This window comes from Plecotus auritus (genome assembly GCF_963455305.1).
Source record: "Plecotus auritus genome assembly, chromosome: 3".
NCBI lineage: Eukaryota > Metazoa > Chordata > Mammalia > Chiroptera > Vespertilionidae > Plecotus > Plecotus auritus.
Window position 1 is genome coordinate 165,575,313 of NC_137772.1, and position 27,850 is coordinate 165,603,162.

Below are 27,850 nucleotides of genomic sequence, written 5' to 3' on the forward strand. Positions count from 1 at the left end.
GATATTTCTAACTTCCTTTCCCAGCTAAATTTATATGATACTGATCATGGCTAATCTCAGAAGATTGATTAGCATTGGGTTTTTAGTCCTTTCCTTATAAGCGAGAAAATAAATCAATATGCTAGGAGGGTTTGCTGATTAAAACCTAAGCCATCCCCTTGCAGATGTTGCCAGATTTTATACCAAGACTCAGTGACAGTGCTCTGTTGACAGTGTCCAGGGTTGCTATTTCAGGCTCAAGGCAAAGGAAGAATATAGCAAGAGGAAAAAGGTTAATGTCCTCACCTTAAGATGGTGCAATTTGTGAGAACTCATTAATCATAGTGCTCTCTTTTGCCTTGAATATTTAATCATAGATTTAGGGTAGTTAGTGTATTTATTTCTTGATGAGCCATTCTTAAAGGACATATTCCCCATTCATTTGTATTCATTTCACCCCAGGTCAGGCCTCATATTGCACCCTGACCCACAGCACAGAGTGTGATGACCTTTAGGGCTGTGGCTTCTCAATTATTTGATGGTATCTACAGTAAGAAATATGTCTTATGTTGTGACCCAGCATACATACAACAGACACTCATTCACCCCACACTAAAATTAAAGTTCTAGTGTTTGGGTTCTATTTTCTTCCTTCCTTTCTCAACTCCATAAATTGATTTTATGACCTGCCAATATGTTACAAGATGTGGTTTGAAAACCACTACTTTAGGAAGTGATATTTGATTGCTTCCTTTGTCTGCACCATGGAAGCGATAGCTACCACTAACTTGCCACAAGATAGTTTTCAAATCAATTTACCTTTTACATTTTAATTTTTAAATATTTTAGTTAAATGTTCTGGGGTAAAACTTTCATAAGCTCTTGTAAAATAAGATTTCATGGAATTCATTAAGTCAACAAGTATTTGGGTGTTTATGATTGTCTGGTGCTATTCTAGGATCTGGAGCGCAGCGGAGAAAAATGAACAGATGAGAATCCCCTGCACTCATAAGGCCTATATTCTAAGTGGGTGTATTCATTTTCTGTTGCTGCAATTTTAGTGACTTAGCACAAATTTAATGACTTAAGACAATATCTGATTTGCAGGTCAGACATACAGGCGCAGTCAACTATATCTCTACTCTGTATTTTATGAACCTGAAATCATAGAGTGTGATTCACCTTTTCAACAGGGCTAGTTTTCATTCTGGAGGCTCTGGGGGTGAATCTGCTTCCAGGCTCACTCAGGTTATCGACAGAATTTGGTTCCTTATGAATGTGGAAACGAAGTTTCTATTCCCCTAGGGTTTGTCACCTGGAAGACTCTCTCACATCCTTCAGAATTCCTGCCTTCCTCACCACATTGCCCCCTCCATCAAACCAGCCAGGGCACGCTGAGTCTTCCTCACACTTTGAATTTCTCTGATGTCCCTGTTCCCACAATCTGTCCTTTGCCTTACTATTCTGCTTTTAAGGGCTCAGGGATTACATTGGCTCTACCCAGTAATACAGGATAACCTCCCCACTTTAAGATCAGCTGATTAACAACTTTAATTATAATGCAAAGTCCCTTCATAGCAGTTCTTAGACTGCTTGTTTGTTTGAACAGAGGACAGAAATCTTAGGGATGTATCTTTAGAATTCTACCTACTAATGGGGAGACAAAAAATAAAATAATTATATGTCTGATGGTGATAGGTGCTATGGGAAGAAGTAAAGCAGGGAAGGGAACTAGAGAGTGCTGAGCAAGGGCGTTTGCATATTTGATGGAGGGATTTAAGGAGAGAGGGGATGAGGCCCAGGGCTATCTGGAGGACAGGTAAAGAGAAGAACAAGTGAAAAGTACCTGAGATGGGACATGCCCTGGAAATACCATATTCAAGGGACAGTAATGATGCCAGTGTGGCTGCAGTGGACAAAGCAAGTGGTTGAATTTAGGGTTAGAAAGGTAATATGAGGTATATAGTGATTGACTTAAGTTTTATATTAATATCCCCAAGTCTAGGTCATTTGACTTAATGGAATCTTAAATATAGTATATCATCTTGAATTTGATATTTATGAAGAAAAATAGGTGAATTTTTTAAACTATAGTAACAAGAAATTCAGACATTGAATGAAATTAGTATTAGAAAAGATTTAAAATCTCAAATGATATGGCATTTGGAAAAAAGCACCTATAGAACTGTATCATTGCTATAATAATAAGTATTTTATAAAGAGATGTGAACAGAAATGAATGAATAAATTGAAGGTATTTTTATTCTCAAATACATATTAAGTCCAAGGTAGGTAAGACACCAAGTTAGGTGTCCAGGAATGGCATTAGCAAAAGTAACACTTTAAACCTGGTGTTTTAAATTTAACAGCTGCTTACCTAATTAACAATAATTTAATAGAACAAAGAGTGTCTGCTTTGATATTTGCTTAGAGTTATTGGAAATTCATGCAAAGACTTTAAAAAAAAGTGTATTATCAGGGCTATATTTCTAAGCCTTGGCTTATATCTTTACAATTAATGGACAACATGGGAGTGCTCTGAAGTTCTTCGTAAGATTTAAATGCTTGTATAGTATTTGAGCCAGATGTTTATTTATAAGTATTACTCTGAGTAGTATGCTTATGATCTTATAATTAATTGTGAATAGCCACACATTGTAATAGGATTTAGTTAGAGCATCAGAGAATTTAATCAGCACGAGTGAGGTATATCTTTAGGTTACTGTTAATTAAGTTCTGAGAACAATATCCCTCTTACCTGTGGTCTGAGGACTAAAATTGTGTCAGGGACTTAGTTTTAATGTTGAAGAGCTTCCTGTTTGTTCAGAGGTAAAAGCTCCTAGGAGAGGTACTTCCCATCTGGTTTTGGTTATCTGGAGTGCCTTACTAAAAGAGGAATAATACCTCATCAGACTTGAAGAATAGAACAGGAAGTTCAAGGGACCCTAGCTAGTGGGGCTGCCATGCCTGTTCTTTTTTCTATGGTGGGTGACAGCCCTCCTTTAAAAAAAAAAAAAAATAGGTAGTCTCTCCTGTATACACTCCCCTAGGCTCTTTCCCTTCTCTCCTCCTCACACATTTTCTTTGGAATTTAAATTCCTTAATCAATGATTTCAGATCCAATTTTATTTTCTTACTTTGGAAAGTGAGATGAAGGTACTTTTCATTGAGAAATAAAAAATAATTCTCCCACAGCTCAGAATTCTAAATGCTTTATGATTTGCGCCGAGATTGTGGTCTAATTCCCAGCTCTCTCTGAGATGAGAGTGAATCCTAGCTCTCTGCTGGGTAATCCGCCTCTGAACACTAGAGTTGGTTGTGAAGTGTGCCTAATGCAAAGGCGGAGTTGAGCTTCAATGATCAGACCTTAGCTGGGGTACCCAATGCCTTTCTGAATACCAGCTCTGAGTGTGCTAGAAAAAGGAGGCTTATGTAAAGGGCTTTGGGAATATTTACCTCAGAGAATAGAATCCCTAGGAGTAATAGGTTTTAGATTATTTGAAGAGATATCATGTGAAAGAAAAAAGTATACTTGTTCTATGTGACTACAAGGAATACAGTTAAGGCCAAAATTTACATCTCTTCTTGTCAGCTCTAGATGATGTTGAATGGGCTGCCTTGGGAAATAGTAAGTTTCTCATTTCTGGAAGTCATCAATTTGTGACTTAAAGGATGTACAGAGATTCAGAGTTGACTAGTGCACTTTAACTCACAAAGAAATGGCTTATGCAAAGGCATGGAAATGTAGGAGATCATGGCTTATTCATGGGGTAACTTCATGTGTGTGTGGGGGGACCTGGGATGATGCGGAATTCCTGGGAGGGAAGTCAGGGTAGGTTGATGGTGGCCCTTTAAATGCCAAGCTAAAATATTTGAATGTTATTGTCTAAGGCCCAGTGGTTCTCAACCTTTCTAATGCTGCGACCCTTTAATACAGTTCCTCATGTTGTGGTGACCTCCAACCATAAAATTATTTTAGTTACTACTTCATAACTGTAATTGTGCTACTGTTAATGAATCATAATGTAAATACCTGTGTTTTAGATATTTACAAAGATATTTAGGCGACCCTGCTAGCGGTTCTCAACCTGTGGGTCGCTAGCAGGGTTGCCTAAGACCATCAGAAAACACAGATATTTACATTACGATTCATAACAGTAGCAAAATTACAGTTATTAAGTAGCAACGAAAATAATTTTATGGTTGGGGGTCACCACAACATCAGGAACTGTATTAAAGGGTCGTGACATTAGAAAGGTTGAGAACCACTGGATGGTGAACCATTGAAGAATCTTAAGTAGGAGAGAAGAAGGGTTTGCTTTACACTTTAGAAAGTATATTCAGATATAATATATCAATTGCTGGGAATTAAAGGAAGTATAAGATAATAGGCCTGAACTCGGATAGGACAGTTGTGGGGATCTGGAGGGCTAGGTTGTAGAATCAATACGGCTTGGTCATTAAATATGAATAGTGAGTGAAAGGAAAAATTCCAGAAAGACCCATATTTCTGCCTTGACCTATTTGGTGATATTAATTGATAAAGATATGATGAGGTAGACATGAAGTAGATAGGTTGACATAGCCCTAGAGATTAAGATAGAAGTCTGAGAATAGTTATCCCCTAAATCGTGTTGAAATAATTAATAAGGCTCTCTCAGAAGGAATGTGTTGAAAGGTGGTATCAAAAACATTTTAGCAGCTAATAGAAAATTTGACTACTAAGGAACATGCCATGTGGACAGAGAGATGGGAAAACCAAGAGCGACCAGAGTCTGAGCGAACACAGAGAGAGCTCCAGGGACCCTGGGAGCCAGGGCTGCCAGTTGATACAAAAACATGGAAACTACAAACAGATTATTTGGCCTTTAAACCTCTTTCTGAACAGGATATTTTCAAGAAATAGTGGAAGGTCATGATCAGTTAGCTGAAGTTATTTACTCTATCATATTCTTAAAACTTGCCTCGTAGTTGGATGGTGTCATTGGTAGCACACTGTGAACACCACAGAATATGCATCTATTTAACACAAAATCTACTGTTAGAAACATTTTTAAAATAAGAATAAATATGAATCTCTTTAGCAGATTAACAAATTTCATTCAAGGGAAGCTTGTCCATTTATTTGTTTATCCTCTCTATAAAGATAAATTGAATGCCTGCTATGTGGTTACATGCCTAATATTGTGGTACACTTTGGGATTCAAATTTTGAAAAATGATGACACTTTGTTGTCCAAGAATTCACTTTCAAGTGGATAAAAAGTCAGTAAATCACTATCATGTACAGAAGTGGTAGCACAGAGGTTTGCACAACTGCCTTGGGGCAATATTAACAGTTTAATATTGCATATCCCTTAACCCTCCTAAAACTCGTGGATAACAGATTTTGATGCCACTCAAAGGCAATTCAGTCAATATTTTTTCTCCTTAGTCTATAGTGACACTAAAAATTTTATGTTCTGTGATGTCAACATTGAACTGTTTTCTACTTTTATATCTGATATTGTACTACCATAAGAAAATAATAACCAACAAAATGCTTTCTCTACTAGACTACTTTCCTAATAATGAACTATCCATAGAGAAAAATGTAACACTAAATAAATACTTTTGGATTAGACTTGTAAACCATTTAACATTTTTCTTCCAGTTATAAAATATGTGAGAGAAGATGGGAGGAATTTTGTGTATGAGACCATAGTAATAGCGCTAAATTGAAAATAATTTAAGATTACCACCAGCTAATGAGAATATTGGAACCTTATAACATTGCATATATTTATTAATGCTTGAAATTTATAGAACACTTTAAAAAATCTTTGGAGATGGAAGAGAACATAGAGGGGATAAATGGTGCTGGAAAAAATAAAATTAAAAATCTTTAACATATATTACAGCAAAATCAGCCTTCCAATTGAAATGTGATCTAAGACATGAAACATAAATTGACAAGTTACAAAAAGAAATAAAAAATCTTTATAGTTTATAATAAGCCAAGGAATTCCATTGAACATTCATTAAAACATTTAATTCTGAACTTATTAAAATGAGTGTTATTTAGCTATTGAATGTACTTTTAGCTCCTGTGGTTCAGCATTATTGTGTTTTGCTCTTATTAAGTAGCAATGTTGGTTTCCCATGATTTATGGTGGGATTAGTCCAAAGTCAATAAAGGGCTGTTTTGTTGATGTTCTGCTTACTGTTGGCTATTTACCTTTATCTTTTATTGCTTATTCTCTGCTGGTGGCAAACATATTTTACCTTTATTTTGCACCCCCTATTCTCTTTCCAGTGCTGTTAAAAGAAAAGTAGGAGTGAAAGACAGAGACAGAGACTAGGTTATACCAAGGAAGGCAGTGCAAATTCATTTTCAAAGGATGTTTGCAAATAATTGAATGCAATCTCCGCTTTGCAACTTTAGAATACCCTATCCTTGAAAGGGCTGTTTGAGTAATTGTGGGGAGAGTTGATTTAGTCAGCTTGTTCCTAGGATTCATATACTGAGATGCTTTTATTCTATCTTGAAAGAAATAAAATTGAATATTCTCAACAGACACTTTGGTTGACAGAAAAATTTAAACAGGTATCATGATTAGAAATCTCAGCTTCCAACTTCAATTACAACATATGATCGATTTGAGAGATTACTAAAGTCAAATGTCTGGCCACACAGTCAACCATTGTTTAATATTAAATTTCACAAATGAAATCAACTTGTTGAGAGTACTCCTGCATATATAATAAAGATGTGCACTATCTGCTTCCACAACATACTTTTGAGGATTTATTATATCAGCAGTAAGGAGATTCCCATGTGAATAAAGTTTATGATAATAGCTGTTGAAAGTAACTTTTGAGAAATATACATTTCACCTATGTAATAGTCTAAGGGGACTCTATTCAGTGAAATTGTGTCACATAACTATATGATATCAAAGGTAAAGATAAACATTCATAACATGAAAGAGAAGTGTTCATACCAATAGACTAAAAACATCTAGGGTAGAAGTATTTTCACTAGTGCTTCTAAGGATAGAAGTATTTTTGGTAGTACTAGTAACTTCTCACTAAGGGTTAGCCTGTCCTAGGTTACTGAAATTACAGAAAGATGCAGACATTATCAAGATGGATCAGGTAATTTTTAATTCTCTATTTCACCCAGAATGGCCATTAGTGATTTCTGTGCAATGATGTTAAGTCTACCCAACTTGTCAAGGTCCCACATAACCACCCTGTGCTTATGTGTAATTAAGTGTACGTCACTCGGGTGAGTCTTGCTGATTATTTATAGACAATTTCTTGTTTTGTTTTTCTTTATCCTTCTATGATATCACATATCTTTTGGTTTGGAATAGGGATGCTTGATTCTCCAGTACAGTTTCCTTCTTTTCTTTTCTTATCTGGTACAAAATGGGAGTTCCATAAACAATCATGAAGGCTAATTATTATTCAATATGCAGATGCCAACTACCTCTTTGTAGGTTTTTTTTTTTAAATATATTTTATTGATATTTTACAGAGAGGAAGGGAGAGGGATAGAGAGCCAGAAACATTGATGAGAGAGAAACATCAATCAGCTGCCTCCTGCACACCTCCTACTGGGGATGTGCCCGCAACCAAGGTACATGCCCTTGACCGGAATCGAACCTGGGACCCTTGAGTCCACAGGCCGACGCTCTATCCACTGAGCCAAACCGGTTTCGGCTCTTTGTAGGTTTTATAAGAGAAATGGGCACAATGAGAATGTGTCTGTTTCAAGTTCTACTACAAGAAAGAATTTCAAGAAGTATTGTAGTTGTTGCTCAATTATAAAATAACATTGTTTATTAACAGATAATAAAATATAGGAATTCAATGTTTAGAAAGTCAAGGGCAAAATATTATTTAGTGTGATGTGTCAACTTGGCTGGGCCACATGTCTAAATATTTGGTCAAACATTACCCTGGATGTTTCTGTGAGGGTGTCTTTTGGATGAGATTTACTTTTAAATCTGTGGACTTTGCATAATGCAGATTGCCCTCCATAACATGGGTGGGCTTCATCCAGATAGTTGAAGGCTCTGTCCTATTGGTTCTATTTTCTGGAGAACCCTGACTAACAACACTTGGATATTTTGCCATTTTCAACAGTATCCAAAACAATATAGAAGATCAAGATAGCAACAGTAATAATTTTGATAATACTAATAGCTTTGTTTTCCTTAATGCCAATTCTTGCCAGGTACTGTGCTAGATGATCTAAACAAATATTTCTAAGAGTTATGATAACTTGCATTTTAAGTCACCTTATTCTTTAGTACAGATGAAAAAAGATGTTTGAACAGTGTAACTTTCCCAGAGCTATACAATTAGTAAGTGGCAGAGGTCTAACACAGATCTGTCTGATTCTGAAGTTTATACTCTTTCCACTTAAATATGTTGTTTCTTAAGAAGTGTAAAATTTCGAAGTGCCATGTAAACTTTAGATATCTTCCCCAATATTTTCTTAGAAAATTTTGACTCTTAGGGACATGATCATCACGTGTTCTTCAAATATAATAATTATTTAGGTATTATTCTTAGAAGTGCTGTGAACGTCAAAACAATGTGTATGAATAATTTTTTAATTTACAATTACAAAGGTCAGAAATTTCAATCCATCAAAGGATACCAAGGCATTTCTACAGTTAGAAGCCAAATAAAAGACTGGTAGTAGAGGGAAGGTCAAAGATGGTAACATAGGATGACCCTAGACTTACCTCTTCCCATGGACACACTGAATATATACCTATATATATAGTAATCTCACTCAAAGAATAACTGAGAGTTGATTGAACAGTTCTTGCACAACAAATAAGAGAGAGACCACATAGATAAAGGTAAAAAAGATGGAGATGTGGTAACTGTAGAAACCCCACCCAATAGGACTGGCTTGCAGTAGGGAGGGATATCACTGAAGGGCTTGCATGGGCAGACTCGTCTGCTCTGGTCACAGTGATAAAACAGTGATTTAAGAGGCACCTACACTATCCTATATAATAAAAGGCTAATATGCAAATCGACCAAACAGCAGAATGACTGGTCGCTAAGATGTGCACCGACCACCAGGGGGAAGACACTCAATGCAGGAGCTGTTCCCTGGTGGTCAGTGTGCTCCCACAGGGGGAGCGCCGCTCAGCCAGAAGCTGGGCTCACGGCTGGTGAGTGCAGCAGCGGTGGTGGGAGCCTCTTCAGCCTCTGTGGCAGCACTAAGCCATCAGTTGGACATTCCCTGAGGGCTGAGGGACCACCCCCCTGAGTGCACAAATTTCGTGCACCAGGCCTCTAGTATGTGATAAAAGTCAATTTACTAACCCCATCGCACCTGCCAAATGAGTGGGGAAATGTGGGAACTCTTTGGGATTGTGAGTGTCATTGTTTAAATGCCCCCTACATCTAGATAGAATGGGTAGGAGCTCAGTCCAAGTGCTCTAGCCACACTACAAGACCTCCAGTGTGCCCCAAGCCACTTTGACCAGTGTCCACTGCAGACTCAGTGAGTAGCCTCCTAGGGCACCTCTGGAGCTCAGTGCCACAGGCCTCGTCAGCCAGGAACCAATTCAGTCCCAGCCAGCCAGCCTAGCAGGATTCCCTGAAGCCATAGGCCACCTCAGCCATTATATGCTACATCCCTGCCCAGCTGGTCTGCCAAAATCACACAGCACATCCAGTCTATGCACATCCAGTTATTCCTCCACAAGACCAACCCTTCAAGACTGGGAGAGAGCCCTAACCGGTTTGGCTCAGTGGATAGAGCATCGGCCTGCGGACTCAAGGGTCCCGGGTTCGATTCTGGTCAAGGGCATGTACCTTGGTTGCGGGCACATCCCCAGTGGGGAGTGTGCAGGAGGCAGCTGATCGATGTTCCTCTCTCATCGATGTTTCTAACTCTCTGTTCCTCTCCCTTCCTCTCTGTGAAAAAAATCAATAAAATATATTAAAAAAAAAAAAAAAAGGACTGGGAGAGAAAACTGTTTCATTTAATTCCTAGAAACACACACAGATGACTCAAATTGCCAAAGCAATCTTGAGAAAAAGGGACAGACCTGGAAGCATCATGCTCCCAATTTTAAGCTGTACTACAATGGAATATTATTCAGCCATAATAAAAAATGAAACTTTGACATTTGCAACACTAATGGATGGCTGTAAAGTATATTATCTTAAGTGAAATAAGACAGAAATACTGCATGATTTTACTTACATGTGAAATCTAAAAAACCCACAACAAATAATTTAAACAGAAATAGACTCATAAATTCAGAGAACTAACTGATGGTTGGCAGAGGGGAGGAGAGGAGGGATGAGTGGAAAAGGTGAAGAGAAGTAAGAGGTACCATATTCCAGTATAAGTCACAGGGATATAATGTACAGCACAGAGAATATAGCCAATATTATCCTAACAACTCTGTATGGTGACAGTTGGTTACTAAACTTATCATGGTGATCACATTGTAAGGCATCCTATCTAATAAAGAGGGAATATGTTAATTAACCATCACTCCATCACAAAGATGGCTGCACCCACAGCTGAGGCCAAGTTTCCTTAAGGAGCCTTAACGAACAATCAGCAGGGACCTGAGGCTACACCCTCCCCCACCCCGTGGGGCTTGACAGGGGACCTCAGGCCTTGCCCCCTACCCAGCAGGGCTTTACAGGGGACCTCAGGCCACACCCTTTGCCCCGCCACCAGACCGGGGGACCTCAGGCCGTGTCCCCCACCCTGGCACCAGGCCGGGAACCTCAGGCTGTGCCCCCCATCCTGGCACCAGGCTGGGGGACCTCAGACCGCACCCACTGCCCAGTGGGGCTTGACAGGGGACCGCAGGCCACTCCCCCCACCCCAGCACCTGGCCAGGGGACCTGAGGCTGTGCACCCCTGCCTGGCTGGGCTTGACAGGGGACCTCAGGTCGTGCCCCCACCCAGCAGGGCTTGTTGGGGGACCTCAAGGTACACCCCCAGTGCTGGGTCAGGGGAACTCAGGCTGCACCCCACCCAGTGGGGCTTGATGGGGGACCTGAGGCTGTGCCCCCCTCCCGATGCTGGGCTGGGGGACCTGAAGTTGTGCCCCCCCACCTGGTGGGGCTTGACGGGGGACCTCAGGCCATGCCCCCCACCCAGAAGGGCTTGACAGGGGATCTCAGTCTGTGTCCACCTGTCCTGGCGCCAGGCCAGGGGACCTGAGGCTATGCCCCCTGCCCAGCGGGGCTTGACAAGGGTGGGACTGGCCAGGTCTAGATCTAGCCCAATGGGGGGGGGGCGGCTGGGTCTGGGTCTCACACGATTTTGAGGCGCATGTGGGTGGGCAGGGACTTGACTCTGGGTCCCATGGTGAGCCCCAGACTCTGACAGGAGGAAGGTTTTCATATACATTTTACTAATTTTCTTTCATCTCTGACACTTTTATTATAGAAAAAGGGCAAATAGCAATATTAAATTATTTCCTCTAATTAATCCCCTTTTAATTTGCACGAATTTCATGCACCGGGCCACTAGTATAAATGTAGAATCACTATGTTGTACACCTGAAACAAATATGATATTGTATGTAAACTATACTTTTAAAAAGGCTCTGTAGCAGTTTTTACAAAGCATTCTGTAGGAATTTGCAGCTTTCATTGGGGAAAGAGTGCCTTAAATAATTTTTCTCTAGGACTTCCAATTGCCAACTGCTGTTTGTACTTAGTGGAAGGCCTGTACATTTATTTATAATCATAATTCAGTTACTCCATTGTAGACTCCCACATAATAACCCCTTTTGACCAGGTTTCTAAGTTAAGCATTTTGATTTGCAATTTCTATGAATTCTGGAAACTTCCAATGCTGTTTCTAGATTGTTTCCTAAGATTTTAGATATTGTACTACATTTTGATGATATTCTGATACAGATTAAACAGATTCTTTTCAGTTACTAAAATCAAATTCAATACCACTATATAAACCCTGGGGATACACATACAAATAATATGGTCTTTGCCCAGGAGACTTTCCCATTCATATCTAATGGGATGGACTCTGGATTAGCCTGGGTTAAACCACAAATTTAAAAAAAGAAATTAAAACAATCTAATCTCAGTAGTTTAAAATAAAGGTTTATGTCTTACTCCAACTATATCAACATCATAGGTAGCCTTGGATTGTCAATTTTGGGTCTTCCTCAGACCGAAGGCTTCAGTGCAGATGTGATCTAGTATGCAGTGTGGGCAAAAATAGGTTTACAGTTGTTCATATGGAAAAAGGCATGCAGGATATAAAAATGATAATTCAAGAATAAACTCTGTTTCACATACTTACAGCTATAAATCTACTTTTGCCCTCCCCCTCCCCTGTAGTTAAAAGGGAAAGATAATTCTGGAGGGTTTTGTGCTAGCAATTATATGATCAGCCCTAAAGCAAAAAATCTGACCATAATTCTTGGTCAAAACTCTTATGGATATACCCATCCAGCTGCAGGGGATTCCAGAAGTGAAGTCTTTCTATATGCCCAGGAGATGTTTTTTTATGCAATGTAAATTTGGAATTACATGTGAAAAGTCAGAGAATTTTTTCACTCTGTATGTTGTACCTGTGAAAGGACATGTTAGAACAAAATCATATCTCAATCATTAATTTGCTAAGCATTTATTAAACACTAGAGGCCCGATGCACGAAGTTTGTGCAAGAGTAAGCCTTCCTTCCCCTGGCTGCCAGCACCAGCTTCCCTCTGACACCTGGGACCCGGGCTTCCCTCACAGCCCTGGCTTCGTCCAAAAGGACGTCCGGTCTAATTAGCATATTATGCTTTTATTATTATACATGTATTCGATGCCAGCCACTGTGGCAGGAAGTTGGTATCCACAGACAAATACATTCACAAATCTGTCTGTTGAATAGAGATGCCACTTCAGATTACACATTTTCTTATCTCATCTACAGTGGAAGTTCTGACACAAGTTTTATGACCTACCTCTTCAGGTTACATATCTCTTATTGTATCTCTACCAGGGTCGTTTGGAAAGGGTTAGCTTTTGAGATGATATTTAAAGCAGGCAAGTAGTTTAAAAAGTTGTCATCCTAAACTATCTATGCCTACTGGATACATTTTTATAAGGAAAAAACCCACTTGTTATTACAACAAAAAATAATCTCATTCTTTAGTCAGAGCACATACAACAGAGCTAAGAACTGATGTCACAGAAAACAAAACAACATTTTTCAAGTTCTGTGCCTAGCTATTTAGCCCAAGCAAGGAATTCTTGTTCTTTGGGAGGGGGGTAATAATAATCTATGTGCAATTTCACAGGGATTTTTCAAGGAAAAAAAATCCTAAATTGCTGAGGACTCCAGATGACTCCAAGAGTTCTATTAGTTTTGCCATAATCACTCTCAATAGATACATTGCCAGAAGCATCCATCCATCCACCCCTCCATTATTTCAGTGAGTCCCATTTACCTCAGTGAAAAAATGGCTGCTGTGTTGTGTATATTCAAGGATGGTGTAATGATTAAGAAGCCGGTCTCTGGAGCCAGATTACTTGGGTTCACATCCCAACTATGCTACTTGTTAGCTGGTAGCTTTAGCCAGTTACTTTACACCTGTGCTCCTCAGTTCGCCTATTTGTGAGATTGGGACAATAATATACCTACCACATAGTTTCCTTGTATGAATTTAGTGAGTTAACATTTGTAAAGCCCTTAACAGTTACTGGCCAAATGTAAACGCTATGTGTCCTTGTTAAGTAAAATACATAAATCAAGCAAGTTTTTTAAAAGGCTTATAAAATGGGCTAGCTCTCTCAGAATTCAAGCTTGCACATTATTATTCCACAGTAGTCAGTCTGGCTAAATAAATACTAATGCAGAGTTATCACAAGACTTCCATTTATATTTAGATGAGGGCTATGAAGAAAAAGCACAAGTACTTTGAAGGTTGGTCTATCTATACCTATCCTCTTCTGGAGTAGGTACAAAAATGCATCCTAGACAGAAACCATAGAGATGGAATAAATGGATTTCGTGTGTGTCTGTAGTGGTCACAGGGTCTGGGTCATTTCAGTTACCCACATAGATAGGACAGATAGAAACTGTTATGTTAATCCATTGCAAAGGCATTTCTCCCAGGTTTATCTTGTAGGAGCAAAAATAGTTTCTCCTTTATAGCTACCAGGCATTGGCTTTTTAGCAACATCTCTTGAGGACTTATCAGAGCTCCATAGTAAAGGAGGCAGTTTTTTTTTTCTGATCATTGCAATTGTTGATATTTGCTCAGCTGGTATTTCTATATTCAATGATACAATTTAAAGACATCCTCATACAAAAAGTATCCTTTTATGGTTAATATGTTTTGATAACTTTAGAGGGGGAGATATTATGCTAGGGTCTATGTTCTAGGTTTGTGGGGGTTTTTTTAATTTTAAGGGTTTTTTTTGTATTTGTTTGCCTAGAGCAATTTAAGATGAGGTTAGCTTGAAGTAGTTGGTACAGAATTAAAGGACTATTTTATGGAATGCTAAGCTACCCTGGCACATTTTTTTTTTATTACTAATACAAGATTAATGTTCTTACTAAATCACAAAAACACCATGCTAAAAGTGTTTATAGATATTATACAATTAGCAGAGGCCAATAATTCCTATTTATGGAATAATAAATAAAGCCTAAATGATTTTTTTAACCTCAGTACATTTCAAACAAAGTGTGTTATGTATTTTGCTTATAGATTTTTTAAAAATTGTGTTAGACCTTATGTACAGAATATAGCATTTTTATAATGTATCACATTCTAGTATAATCTTTGAACATAAAGCAGTCTTTGCACAGGAAATGCATAGCTTTGGAAAGGGCAATCATAGTATCAAAGGGCCAGAAATACATTTATAATTAATGCCTTATATAATTAAAGTTAATATTTTATAATAATGATGTAATAATTAGAATAATCTTAAGAGCATATATTTATATTTTTATTTCAAAGTACTGTTTGAAAGTGTTTAAAAATTACTATTCATTGTATTCTCACTACAGGCATTATTGCATTTAATCTTCATAGCTGTAGGATGAGATAGGGATTATCACATAAGGACTGAAACTGAGGTTTTTGGTTTTTTTAAATAGTGAAATAACAGGGCCACACAGTTAATAAATAGCCAAGTCAGGATAGCCCCTTGGCTGAATGATGTTATTAACCCCCTGCTCTTAACTATTTCTTAAAAAAAAAAAATATATATATATATATATATATATATATATATATAAATATATATATATATATATATATATATATATATATATATATATTATTGATTTCAGAAAGGAAGGGAGAGGGAGAGAGAGATAGAAACATCAATGATGAGAGAGAATCATTGATCAGCTGCCTCCTGCACACTCTCTACTAGGGATCGAGCCCGAAACCTGGGCATGTGCCCTGACTGGGGATTGAATCATGACCTGATGGTTCATAGGTCAATGCTCAGACTGGTTCTTAACTATGTATTATAATTATTTACCTGCCTGATTCTTAGAAAATCTTAAATTCATCATTTTATTTATCATCATCATCATCATCATAATCATCAATAGGTGAACATTCAGTGTATATAGGTTATATTGCCTCTTATCCAACTTTTAATTATTCATGGTAAAAATAATTAGGGGAAATTGAAATTCACAGGTAATTTTTATTTTTATATTTTAGGCAACATTGGAAAAATTCCATCAGAATTGAATTTTTCATTATAATATAATATAAATATCCAAAAAAAATCCAGAAAAAAATGTACCCTATACTTGAGATTATTAGTGTTTTAAAATAAATCTTGATTTTATAAGAAGCCTATTTGTCCTGTTTGTTTTAACAAATCTCTTATCTCAAAGGTAACAGCTTGTGCAATGGCTTTAATTTGATTCTCAGAGTTTATGACTTTGGATTACAACACTAATTGATAATATTGTAGTCATTCTTTCACATTATAACATCCATGTCTCAGCTTTATTATGGAAAAGTTGAAGAAGTTACTACAGTGCTCTAGCGACAAACCTTTCCTTAATGCTAGCCTTAAAAATTGATTAGCTACTTGATGTGACTGAATGAGTTTCAGAAATCTTGTACGCTTCAAGGAATGATCATTTTTTACTATTGCAATAGTTGAAATACTTGTATCAGAGAGTCATTGATTCATAGCTGTAAGATTTCAACATTATGAATTATTTACTAAAAATTAAATCTTCCACAATGAAGGTAACTACTCTCTGTGGGTGATGATATAATTTGTTGTCCATACTAGGACATAATTCCAGGATAAATCTAATGTGAAGACAGAATAAACTGTGTAAATCAGGTTTTTCCTAGATGAACTGGACAATATAGTCATGTATATATAAGTAACTTCTAATGAAGTTCTGTTTTAATCATTAAGTGAAGGTAAATATGGAGAGAAGATTCCATCTCAACATGGTTGTAATGCAGAGGTACTATGCCAGTAAAATATCAAATGTAAATTTCAAATATTATATACATTTGGTGAATGACTAATCGACACCAAGTTCATCAATAAAACTTAACCCATATAACTTAACTTTCACTTTTGGTAATGGATACTTAATAATACCACCAAACTGCCCTGTTTTCTACCCTTCCCTCTAAGGAAACTGAAGAGTTTAACAAAATGTAAGATGGCATACGTGGAGGCATTGAAAAGTTAATAAGAAATTGAAGAGTTATTGCTCCAGAATCTAGGGGAGAATAAAGGGTAAGAGATATTAGTTTAGTTTTGGGAATTCCTTAATCCATGGAGGCAGTTGTCAATGTTAGAGGGAGCACAAAAGAAGGCAAAAGAAGAAAGAAAAAAGGAATCCAGAACAAGTAAAATAAAATTTAGTTGGTAGATTAAACCCAAATTTATAATGTGATTATATTAAGTGCAAATGGCCTAATGATCCAATTATGAGGCAAATACAAAGATTGTCAATCTGGATCACAAGATCAAAACACAAGTATATACTATTTCACAGAGGTTCATCTAATCTAAAATTACAGTAGGTCCTTGGGTTACATCGGAGATCTGTTCCTAGGCATGATGTAATGCTATTTTCGCCCTAAGTCGGAACCCACCTACATAAGCACCTACATCACTCACATGGAGCACATACACAGCAGTAATGAAGTGAAACAGTAAAAAAATTTAAAAGAAAGATAACAATTCCTGACCTTTACTTGTGGTAAATACAGTAAATAATAAAAAACACAAAGCACATATGTACATACGTCGAAATGACGGAATTTTTTTTATATAAATAAATGGGAGATGGCGACATAACCACGAAATGACATAAGTTGAGTCCGACGTAACCCAAGGACTGCCAGAATGAAGAAAAACTGAATGTAAAAAATAATGGAAAAGATACACTATACAAACACTAACCTAAAGTAAGTTGATATGCTATTAAGGAAGAACATTTCCCAATGATAAAAGTTTTACTTCCTCAGGAAGAAACCACATGATAACTGACTTTCTGAAGTTTTTCTATGGTCAAGCATCATTATAGGCACTTAATATATATTCACTTAATGCTCACAATCACTCTATGAAATAGGCTTATCTTCATTTTACACATGAGGAGACTGAGAAATGAAAAGGTTTCCCAAAGTTGCATAGCCAATAAGCATCAGACCTAGGATTAAACCCAGGCAGTCTAGCCTCCTGGTAAGAGAATAAATATTTGAGTAGGAAAAGCCTAAATGGACCAAATAAGTTTTGATTTTCCCTCTGCTACACATTTCAAACCAGTTTGCCATGGCAGGGGTAGCTCCTTAGAGATTCTCTGCTTCAGATATTAGTTCAGATTCTTCTCCACCTCTTCCTTCAGAATCCCCTCAAATGGAGATGTGGTATTTTTCTCACAATTGAACTCACATACAGTTGACTAGTTTGGGGAGAGGACATCCCTTTAAAGCATATCTCATAGACAGGAAAAGCTGAAAGCTACAGTGGAGGAATGCTTGGCCTTCTTATTCGAGGTTGGTTTTCTACACTAGGGGATGTCTCCATCTAGCTAGAGTGTAAGTGTATGTAAGACAGGCATTCAGGAATGTTTTGCCACCAGTCAGCTGAAAACATTTGCCAGGGAAATGTTCCATCGTTTCACATCCAAATTCACACACACACACACACACACACACACACACACACACTCACACTCACACGGCCCTCCTTTCCTAAAGCTTTGCAATTCTTCGCTGTTGGAATGGAAAGAACAGTGGCTTCCAGGGCTTATATAAAGAAGCCATTGTGTTCTCCCCTGTCCATTCAGGCTAGCCTATCCAGTTCCAACTTCCAGGAATAAGGTTTTTGAAAGGAGGAAGGTCTGAAGCCATGTTATTTCTGGTAACCACCATGTAGTTCCACTGAGTGTGCAATCATGACAACAAGGATCATATCTGCTTTTGCCCACCGGTTATCTTCAATAAGTAAAATAGCAAGAACAATAACATTTGTTGAAAAAAACAATAACAAAGAAATAGATGAATGAATGAGCCTTTGTGACCTCATCTTCTATACTGCCCCCCTTCACTACTCTCCTTCCTTTTTTTGTCTCAGGTCACTGGCACACGCTATGTATTCCCTCTGTGTGAAGTACCCAGCTATCAGCTGGATTGGCTCTCTTCTCTCTTCCAGGCTGTCACTGAAGTCTCACTTTATTAGCAAGTCTTCACTATCTATGCCAACTAAAATTGAACATACCTGCCTCAAAATTCCCCTTCTTCCTTTTGATTATATTTTTCTCTTTGCATGGGCTAACATACTTTAAAATGTTACTATTGTGTCTTTGACCGATGATCAGTTTCACAAGAACAATGATTTTTGTTCTACCCCCCTCCATACCTAGGAAAGCACCTGACATTTCATATGTGCTCAGTAAATATTAGTCAAATGAATGAATGAAATAACAGATATGCAGGACCTATTTCACTAGGATTGAAGCCCCAAATCAGGGATCTCAGTCTGCAAACTATCACTTACTGCTTATATGCATCCTTGAAAAGTTCACTTAGTTCACCAGAGCTTCCATTTAACTGCGAGGAGATAATAGTAATTAGAAACAAAGACTCATAACAGTAAATACCAAACAGGGACAGTCTCACAGAATGTTTCTGAGAGCTATAAGAGAATATGGATGTGCACTAAGTAGTCTACTGGTGCTGGCAATTAATATCTGAGAGGTGGAAGCAAAGGAAGGGTGAGGAAGGTTCCAGGTTCCATGAGCAACAGAAGGATCAACTGCCTTTGACATTCTTGTCTAGACTAGAAAATGCAATCTGCCGCATTTTGCTAAGCAAAAATTGACTTCTCTTTGTCTTTTGAAATACCAGCCTCTATATTTGAAAAATAAAATCTGGGTGGAGGGAGAGCAGCCAGGCATCCTGAACTTAAATATAGAATATATAATTAAATATAGGCATGCATAGGAGAGGGAGAGAGATTGCATGCACAATAGTACTTTGGGTGAAGCAGTCATTGCAGTATTTGTTCCATTATAAGGAATTTGGTACTTCATATGCACTGCCATACCTGTTGTCAAGTGAGCATGTAATACTTGGTTGTAGGATAATTGTCACAATGGAACATTTCATGAGAAAAATTTCCTGACAGCGTTAAGCAGCAGTATTAAAATTACTCAAGAGAAAACTGCATTTAAAAAAAATTAGGATAAATTTCTCTGTGAAGTATTAACTGTAATGAATATGCCATAATCAACCTTGCTGTATCTATTTGGACATTTTCCACATCCCCAGTGGTTAGTCTAATACCAATTAAATCATCACAGATTGCTATTATCTTCTTGCATTATGATTTTCATAAATTAATATTGTTTTAAAAAATCAGGCCTTTTCCAAATGAGAATAAATTTAAATATCCAAGGTGTGAGTGTGAAGCTGATGTCAGGACCCCTGCATATCTATAATTTTAAAATTCTGAAATCACAGAATCAGGGGAATAATCCTTAAAAAATTAAAAATGGTGGAACTGACGTTTTGGGTCACTTAATCATTCCCCTTGCTATTCATGGAGAATCCAGACAGTAACTTGTTTTTCTTCTTCTAAAATTAATTATCATTCTCCCCTTATATTCATTTATTTGTTCATCCATCCATCCATCCATCCATCCATCCATCCATTCACTGTTTCAATCTTTTATTTAATAAATGTTAGGCATTATTTAAGGGCCTGGAATGCTGCTTAGCACAGGAGCATGGTTGGGTCAGGGGCCAAGGGGGTGAGGGATAAGGGACATCTGTATAACTGACAACAAAAAAAATAATAAAATTAATTAATATTAAAATATGTTAATATCATCTTTTTCCAATACATTCTAGTTTAGTGGAAGAAACAAACAGGTTAATAAATTAGCATAATATGACAAAATATGTCTTATAATAGAATTATGGACAAGATATGTCTTATAATAGAAGTATGGACAAAGTGCTGACTAGATAAATCACAAAGGCTAATGAACTATGAAGTGATAACTATCTGAATACTCCAATGTCTGGAAGAAGAGGATTTCAGGCAAAGGTAAAATGTACACAAGGATAAGGAGATATGAATGGGCATATCAAGTCCTACAAGTATTAGTTAGGTATGGCTGGAGTTGTGCCTATGTGTCTCTGAGGGGCTTTGGGGAGATAGAGAGATGAAGCTGGGTGGGTTGAGGTCTAATCGTGAAGGCCCTTCTAGATCGCCAACAAGAATTTACATCTCTTTCTGTAACAGGAAACTATTATAGATTTTTGTTTTCAGGATAATGGTGGCAAAGAGGAGGAGGGCTACAATGAACAAGACAAATCAGAAGACAAATTAGGAGGTTATTGCAACTGTACAAACCAGATGCAATAAAGGCCTTGATGAAGATAGTAACAGCCAGACAGAGAGTTGGGAAGAGAATAAAAAGATGACTAGGAAACTGATTAGAAATAAAACATATGGGGGTCATTTATGTTATCTTTCTAAAAATATTCAGTGGGTATAGGAAATTAAAAAACAATAAGACTTTCCACATTTTTGAACAACATGAAGAAAATGGAGAACTAGAAATGTTAAGCAGTATATTCTCCGTCTGCTCCATGCTTTTTCTCAAGGGTATTAAGCTCCTCTACATTTTCTCCACCTTCATCTTTTGTCTTCAGTCACATGTTTCCATGGTGAGTCATGACACTGACCCATATCATGACCGCGTTGGCTCTAATATAAATGCATAAAGTCAAGTAAATGCAGTGACCAGAGTGAAATTTTTTGCTCTTTTTCACACCATAATTTTAGTCTTACATTTTATGGTTAGGGAGGAAGTGGCCAAGTTAGCAGTGAAAGGGAAAAGGGGGTCTGTTCTTAGTACTAAAAGACTCAATTTTTTTTCAAAATTGGGAAATAGCTTTTTATAGTATGACTAGAGGCCCGATGCATAAAATTCATGCAAGAGTAGGCCTTCACAGCCCCGGCTTCTTCCGGACAGTCGTTCTGCTGTTCAGCCATTTAGTCGATTTGCATATTATGCTTTTATTATTATAGATTAGTTTTAACTACCCTGAGCTCTCTAGTTTATATAATAAATTTATGTAAGAAATGATTTATATTACCAAAACCCTCTGTTATCTAATTCTAAATTACTAGCCACTCCTCCATATGATTATTGAATAATACTGACTAATATTCAATAATAAATTATCCAAATATTTGAAATTAAAATAGTATATGCTTTATGTAATATCTGGAATACTTTTGGAAAGATATAACTTTTGTCCTACCTGGATTGGCTCAATGGATAGAGCATCAACCTGTGGACTGAAGGGTCCCGGTTCGATTCCCATCAAGGCACATGCCCGGGTTGCTGCAGGCTCGATCCCCAGTAAGGGGTGTGCAGGAAGCAGCTGATCAACGATTCTCTCTCATCCTTGATATTTTTATCTCTCCCTTCCTCTCTGAAATCAACAAAAGAATATAAAAAAGAAGAAATATAACTTTTGAAAGTCTATACCTATAAAATAACATAAATTACAACTGAAAAAGTCATGGATCTCATTCTGACCATTAATGAGGATTACACAAATGATGAGCAGAGAATAACAAAGATGGATTGAGATGAGAATGCCAATGGGTGCTAGACCCATACATTGGCCATATTACTCTGCCATACTTATCAGTATTAAAGTATGTATGAGTTCATACTTTACCAAATTATAAATTACTATAGATATGGATGCTCAAACAAGCCTATGAACAGTTAAGATTGCAAGTATTAAGTCTTTGAATTCAAATTGAATACTACTACATAATATTGTTTCTACAATTATTTTACCCTTTTATGTTAAAATGATTGTCTGCTGTTTTCTACATACTTTCTCCCTTGATCTTAATGAACTTTTTCCTTAAGTTTGTGCAGAATGCTGTCCAAAATACTCATGAGAAACGCTTACTATCCTTGTATCAGTTTCTTATAACACCTGTTTATTTTAGGTCCCATTTATGGGTATGTGTTTCTCTGAAATAAAAAATGTTCTAAGAGTTTATAATCCTCTAGGAGAGATACAAAACTATTGCTGTTCTGAGCTTTTATGGAGGTAAAGGAAATTATTGTCTTGCTGTTGAATTTTCCCTTTCTCTCAGGTTTGCTTCCTGTAATAACCTGTTGAACAGTGGAGTCCCTGACATGTGTTTGTTCCTTAGGCAAATGTGTAAAACTCTTCAAGTTCGAATGGAGGAGTAGAAAGAGAAGGTTTCTGCTGTGCCTGATGACAATTTTTTAATATCCACACTCAAAATATTCTGGCTCCACCATGCAGCACTAGTGTGGTAAATCCTAATGTTGGTCGGATTCTAAGGAAGGGACAGAAGTTTCGTTGAGGAGTAAAGATTCAAAACAACTCCAGAAATGCGCTCTCACCTCAGTTTATTTCTCCCAGAGAAGCAGGTGTGTACATTGTGTTACAGGATTAACTGTAACCAACTCTTCCTTATAGTTCCCATTAGCATTCCAGGGGCCCCTGATTGCAGAGGAAAGATGAACTCCATACAGCTTTAGGGAACAGAAGGCAAAGATCTGCCTCTGTGATCAGTGAAGAAAGGCATCAAATTATCTTTATTAAAAGAAGGGGGCATCATTCTTTGAACTATGATATCCACAAATTGAACAAATTGGCCACAAATAGCCAATATATCATTATTGTGAATTTAATATTACCACCTACGATAGCCCTCCAGTGGACACAGTGGATAATATAAAACCCTGGTTGTATTAGTGGACCCCTATCAGTGTTCAATCTGCCTATTAATTTGGAAATTAGCATGAAAAGTATTGTGCCATCAGGCTTTCACTGAGTTTCCATATAACAAATGATGATTGTGCCTTTACCTAATGGTCCATACTTTCTATATGTAAATTGCCCTATAATTGAATCAGCTATCTCAGACCACCATCTAAGCAATTAGAAATAGCTAGAGTTACAGATTCACATTTTGATCAACTTTGGGAATTTGTGACTACTGAATTTTGACATTATTATTATTTTTTAAAATACATTTTTATTGATTTCAGAGAGGAAGGGAAAGGGAGAGAGAGATAGAAACATTAATGATGAGAGAGAATCATTGATCAGCTGCCTCCTGCACACCCCCCACTGGGGATCGAGCCTGCAACCTGGGCATGTGCATTGACTGGAATCGAACACAGGACCCTTCAGTCCTCAGGCCAACGTGCTATCCACTGAGCCAAACCAGCTAGGGCTTGAGCATTATTAAAAACAAACAAACAAACAAAAAACACCCAGAGAGGAATATATTTGGGAAATAGAAAGGAGAAAAAGTAAAAGCACCAACATATTAAATGTCACTGTCTAGATCAGCCATGGGCAAACTACGGCCTGCGGGCCGGATCTGGCCCTTTCGGCTGTTCTATCCGGCCCGCGGAGCCGAAAGAGCAGAGGGTTCTCTTGCTCTCCCCTCCGCTCCTTCACCAGCAGCAGTGTTAACATGGCAACGTCGGGAAACACGGCAGCAGCTCCTTCTTCTGAGTGGGCGGATTTATATCCGCCCATTCAGTGGAAGGAACAACCTCTCAATCTTCCAGAGGCTCCTTGTAATGCCCGCGGATGCATCTCCGGATATCACCCTGGGAATGCGTAGACACGTTATCCTGGTGATGTAGGGAGACACGCCCCTGGAGAGCACAGTATCAGAGCATTAGCTAAAAAGGAGACCAACAACACTGTTCCCACTGAAGTTGATGTTTTAAAGACCAAAAACCTTTCAACCCAGTCTACATTGCCATCTACATCTATGTCCTGGGCATAATTTGGAAGTTGCACTAAAGAAAATGTTTAATTTACTGTTTACACATTTTGTTCTTTTCTATTTGTTTTAGTTTTAAATTATTTTATTATATTTAAGTTTAATTTGAAAGGCTTTTGTACCTTTCCTTTGTTAGGCAATTTTATTTTGCCTTTGCCATCTTCAATATAAGGTATGTTATTGTGCTATGATTCCTCCATTTTTTGAAGTTTCAAATTATAATAATTAGTGTTTACATTCTTCTTGTTAAAATGTTTGAAATGAATAAAACTATTGAAATAAAAAAAAAAGACCGTACCCTTTTATGTAATGATGTTTACTTTGAATTTATATTAGTTCACACAAACACTCCATCCATGCTTTTGTTCCGGCCCTCCGGTCCAGTTTAAGAACCCATTGTGGCCCTCGAGTCAAAAAGTTTGCCCACCCCTGGTCTAGATGCTTCCCTGTTCTTCAGAAATGAATTTAGTTTAGCAACTTGCAGAAAGGGAATGTTTTTCAGAGATCTATCATCTCTAAACTTCATTTTATGGGAAAAGATAGGCATGGAGATGAGAGAGGATGTGCTACTTCAGGCATGGTACTAGCTTTGTCTTCTTCAAGTTCTCAAAGTGACAACAACATCTTTTTTTTAAATTTTTTTCTTTATTGATTAAGGTGTTATATATGTGTCCTTATCCCATCATTGTCCCCCACACCCCCCACTCATGCCCTCACCCACCTGGTGTCTATGTCCATTGGTTAGGCTTATATGCATGCATACAAGTCCTTTGGTTGATCTCTCCCCTTACCCCCACTTCCCCTACCTTCCCTCTGAGGTTTGATGGGCTGATCGATGCTTCTCTGTCTCTGGAACTGTTTTTGTTCATCAGTTTATGTTGTTCATTATATTCCACAAATGAGTGAGATCATGTGAAAGATAAATATCACATGATCTCACTCATCTGTGGAATATAATAAACAACATATTCTTTATTCAGTCAGGTATCCTAAAGAAATGTTATTACTAGGAACCACTTGTATTTCTAACTCAAACCAATCAGGAGGATAAGAGAAAACATTGCTCTCTTAGTCATCTCTAGGTTACTAAGATGAATTTCTTAAGTTTCTGTACTGAAATTCCACTTTTAAGCATACTTTTTACTGCTTATTTCTACTAGCTCTCAGATGTAGTGAGGCTGAAATTTGTGAGAAGTGTGATACTCTAGCAGATTTTAACTTTTAAATTAAGCCTTAATGACAAAGTGGAAAAAAACTTATAATTTCAAATTACACCTTAACAAATGAGAGGTGATTCTAAAAAAAATGAACCTACTATCAAATCTAGCAGGTAAAATACCTTTTAATTGAATTCAAAATATCAACTGTCTAAAAATGTGTGTACTGTGCTGGTATATGGAATAATATCTTTAAAAAATCTATTCAGACTTCCTCCAAGCATTCAAAATAATAATTCTCCCATTTTAAGGGCTTTTTTATATTTCTGAAGGAATCATAACTGAATCCCATTATATTGCTGTCTTTCAAAGTTATCTTAATTTGGGGGTCATGAACTAAACCTGCATAAACTAAAGTGCATGATGAGGGTCTGGGGAAGAAGAAGCAGGAAAGTTTTAAGTTTCCTTACTGTCTCAAAGAAATTTATTAGCTGCCAGAATTGAAGTCAGGGTATGTTTTGCTAACAGTTACTGTCATCAGAGAGGAGCTCTTGATCTGCCTCTGAGTGGATGAATGTGCATAAGTGGCTATGCAAACAGTCATCTGTTTTCATGAGTCACATAGAAGAGTTCATGGCAGGCGCACTGTACAGCTTTCAAAGTTCCAAGAAACAGTGCAGGTCCATCTGTTCGAAAGACTTATTTCCAGTCAAGATCGTCATGTGCACAGCATAGGAAGCTGAAAGCCATTGACAGCTGTTGAATTTGTGGCAAAGCTCACTAGTTCTGCATTCTAATTTAGTGAGTAGGCTTTTTAGAAAAAAGAAGTCTACATAGGGGTTATACCACTGATGAACTTAGGTAATCAGGGCCAAGTTTTATCCCATGTGGAATTAGTCCTTCTTAAGAAAGGTCATAGTAGTTTGGGGATAGAAGGGAATTAGAAACTCACTGAATCCAACTGACTCTCATGGAAGGTATGGACCCTGGAGATTCAGAGATTAAGTGACTTGTCCAAATTTCTAAAACCACTATAGGTTGTAATGCTGGAATAGAACTCTTATCCTCTTCTCTCTCCTCGGTTTTGTAGTTTGTTCTATTTCTCTGCAGAAATCTAGGAAGACTATATGCCATCTTCTGCTTCCACACAGAGCTACACCTAAATATAATCAGTTAGCTACCGAAAGGCTCTCTGTTGTTTGAAATGACTTTCGTCCCAATCACCCAAGGTTGTTAAATTTTTAAAGAATTTATAGAACAGATAACAAGGTCATTTAGTGGAAATGCTGACTCTAGCTGAAGCATTAAACAGATAACCTTTGGTGCCTCAAATGTTAAAATAAATGATCAGACCATTTCAGCACTAGCCATTCTTAGGAAGGAAAATTAAATGGTGGTATGAAAATGCAACAGCTTTCAAAGCTGTTGGAATCACCATATCACCTGAAAGGCAATGACAGGCTTATTTTTTGTATAGGGGTATATTTATGAAGGCAATTCATAAGTCATTGATTTAACTTCATTTGTACCTAAAAACCGCCTGGTCAGCTTGCTATCAAATGATTATCCCGGACTGACAGGTGTCTTTCATTTTGTAATACCTCCCTGTATAAGGTGCTTTAAGATGGGACAAGTACATTCATGTACAGTTATGACTAGCTCAATAGCAGATTTTCTCCAGCTTAAATGAGAAAACCTGCTACTGCAGAGTTATTATGTTTTAATTGCACATTTAGTAGACAAAAGTGAAGTGAGAGCTTAATTCATGTACTTGTAAAAGCTACATTAAAAAATACATTTGCAGTGAAGCAGCAATTATATTCCACACAAGGAAAAATGCATTCAAATCAGCATTTAGGATGATGAATATATTCTATTCTTCCTTTTACCTTTATTGAGTAGTTGAATTTATTTATTGGAATGTTAGTTTGAAATGGAGCCTATTTGTGATATTACTAAGGGGATGTACTAGAAAGATTGGACATGCACTGCCTTTAAACCTGCCACCCACATATTTCTTGCCTTCCAATTGCTTAAATAAATAATGTTCCTCAATCCAAAAGTAAATGTTTCCCTAATAACATGGGTATCCTAGTGAAAATTTAGCTTTTTAAAAAATGAAATTGACTCGTAATGTTCAAAATGCATTGTCTTCTATTATTGTGTGTATAGGATTCATTTTACAGTCACAGGAATGTAAGTATTATTCAGTAGCTCCTCATAATAAGATTTTAATGATCATACTGAAGAAGAGAACATACTATTTTGTGAATTTAGTTAATATGATATAACATTCACATTGATGCTGTGGAAATTTGAGTTCACAGTTTTATGTAAACTGGCAAATTGAATGACTGAGGTTCAAAAAAAAATCAA

The 27,850-nt window shown here is 37.3% G+C and overlaps 1 protein-coding gene across 4 annotated transcripts in view; it reads left to right on the forward strand.

Annotated features, from left to right (window-relative positions):
- TAFA2 (TAFA chemokine like family member 2) overlaps nucleotides 1-27,850 on the forward strand; it is a 510,824-nt gene that overhangs the window by 475,382 nt on the left and 7,592 nt on the right. The window contains exon 5 of one of the 4 annotated variants that reach the window (XM_080658931.1): nucleotides 22,698-22,856. The exons of the other annotated variants lie outside the window; for them this stretch is intronic. Within the exon in view, the coding sequence (XP_080515057.1) occupies nucleotides 22,698-22,709 (12 nt within the window). The 3' untranslated portion in view covers nucleotides 22,710-22,856. Of the gene's footprint in view, nucleotides 1-22,697; nucleotides 22,857-27,850 lie in introns of those variants that run through there. 4 annotated transcript variants of the gene reach the window in all.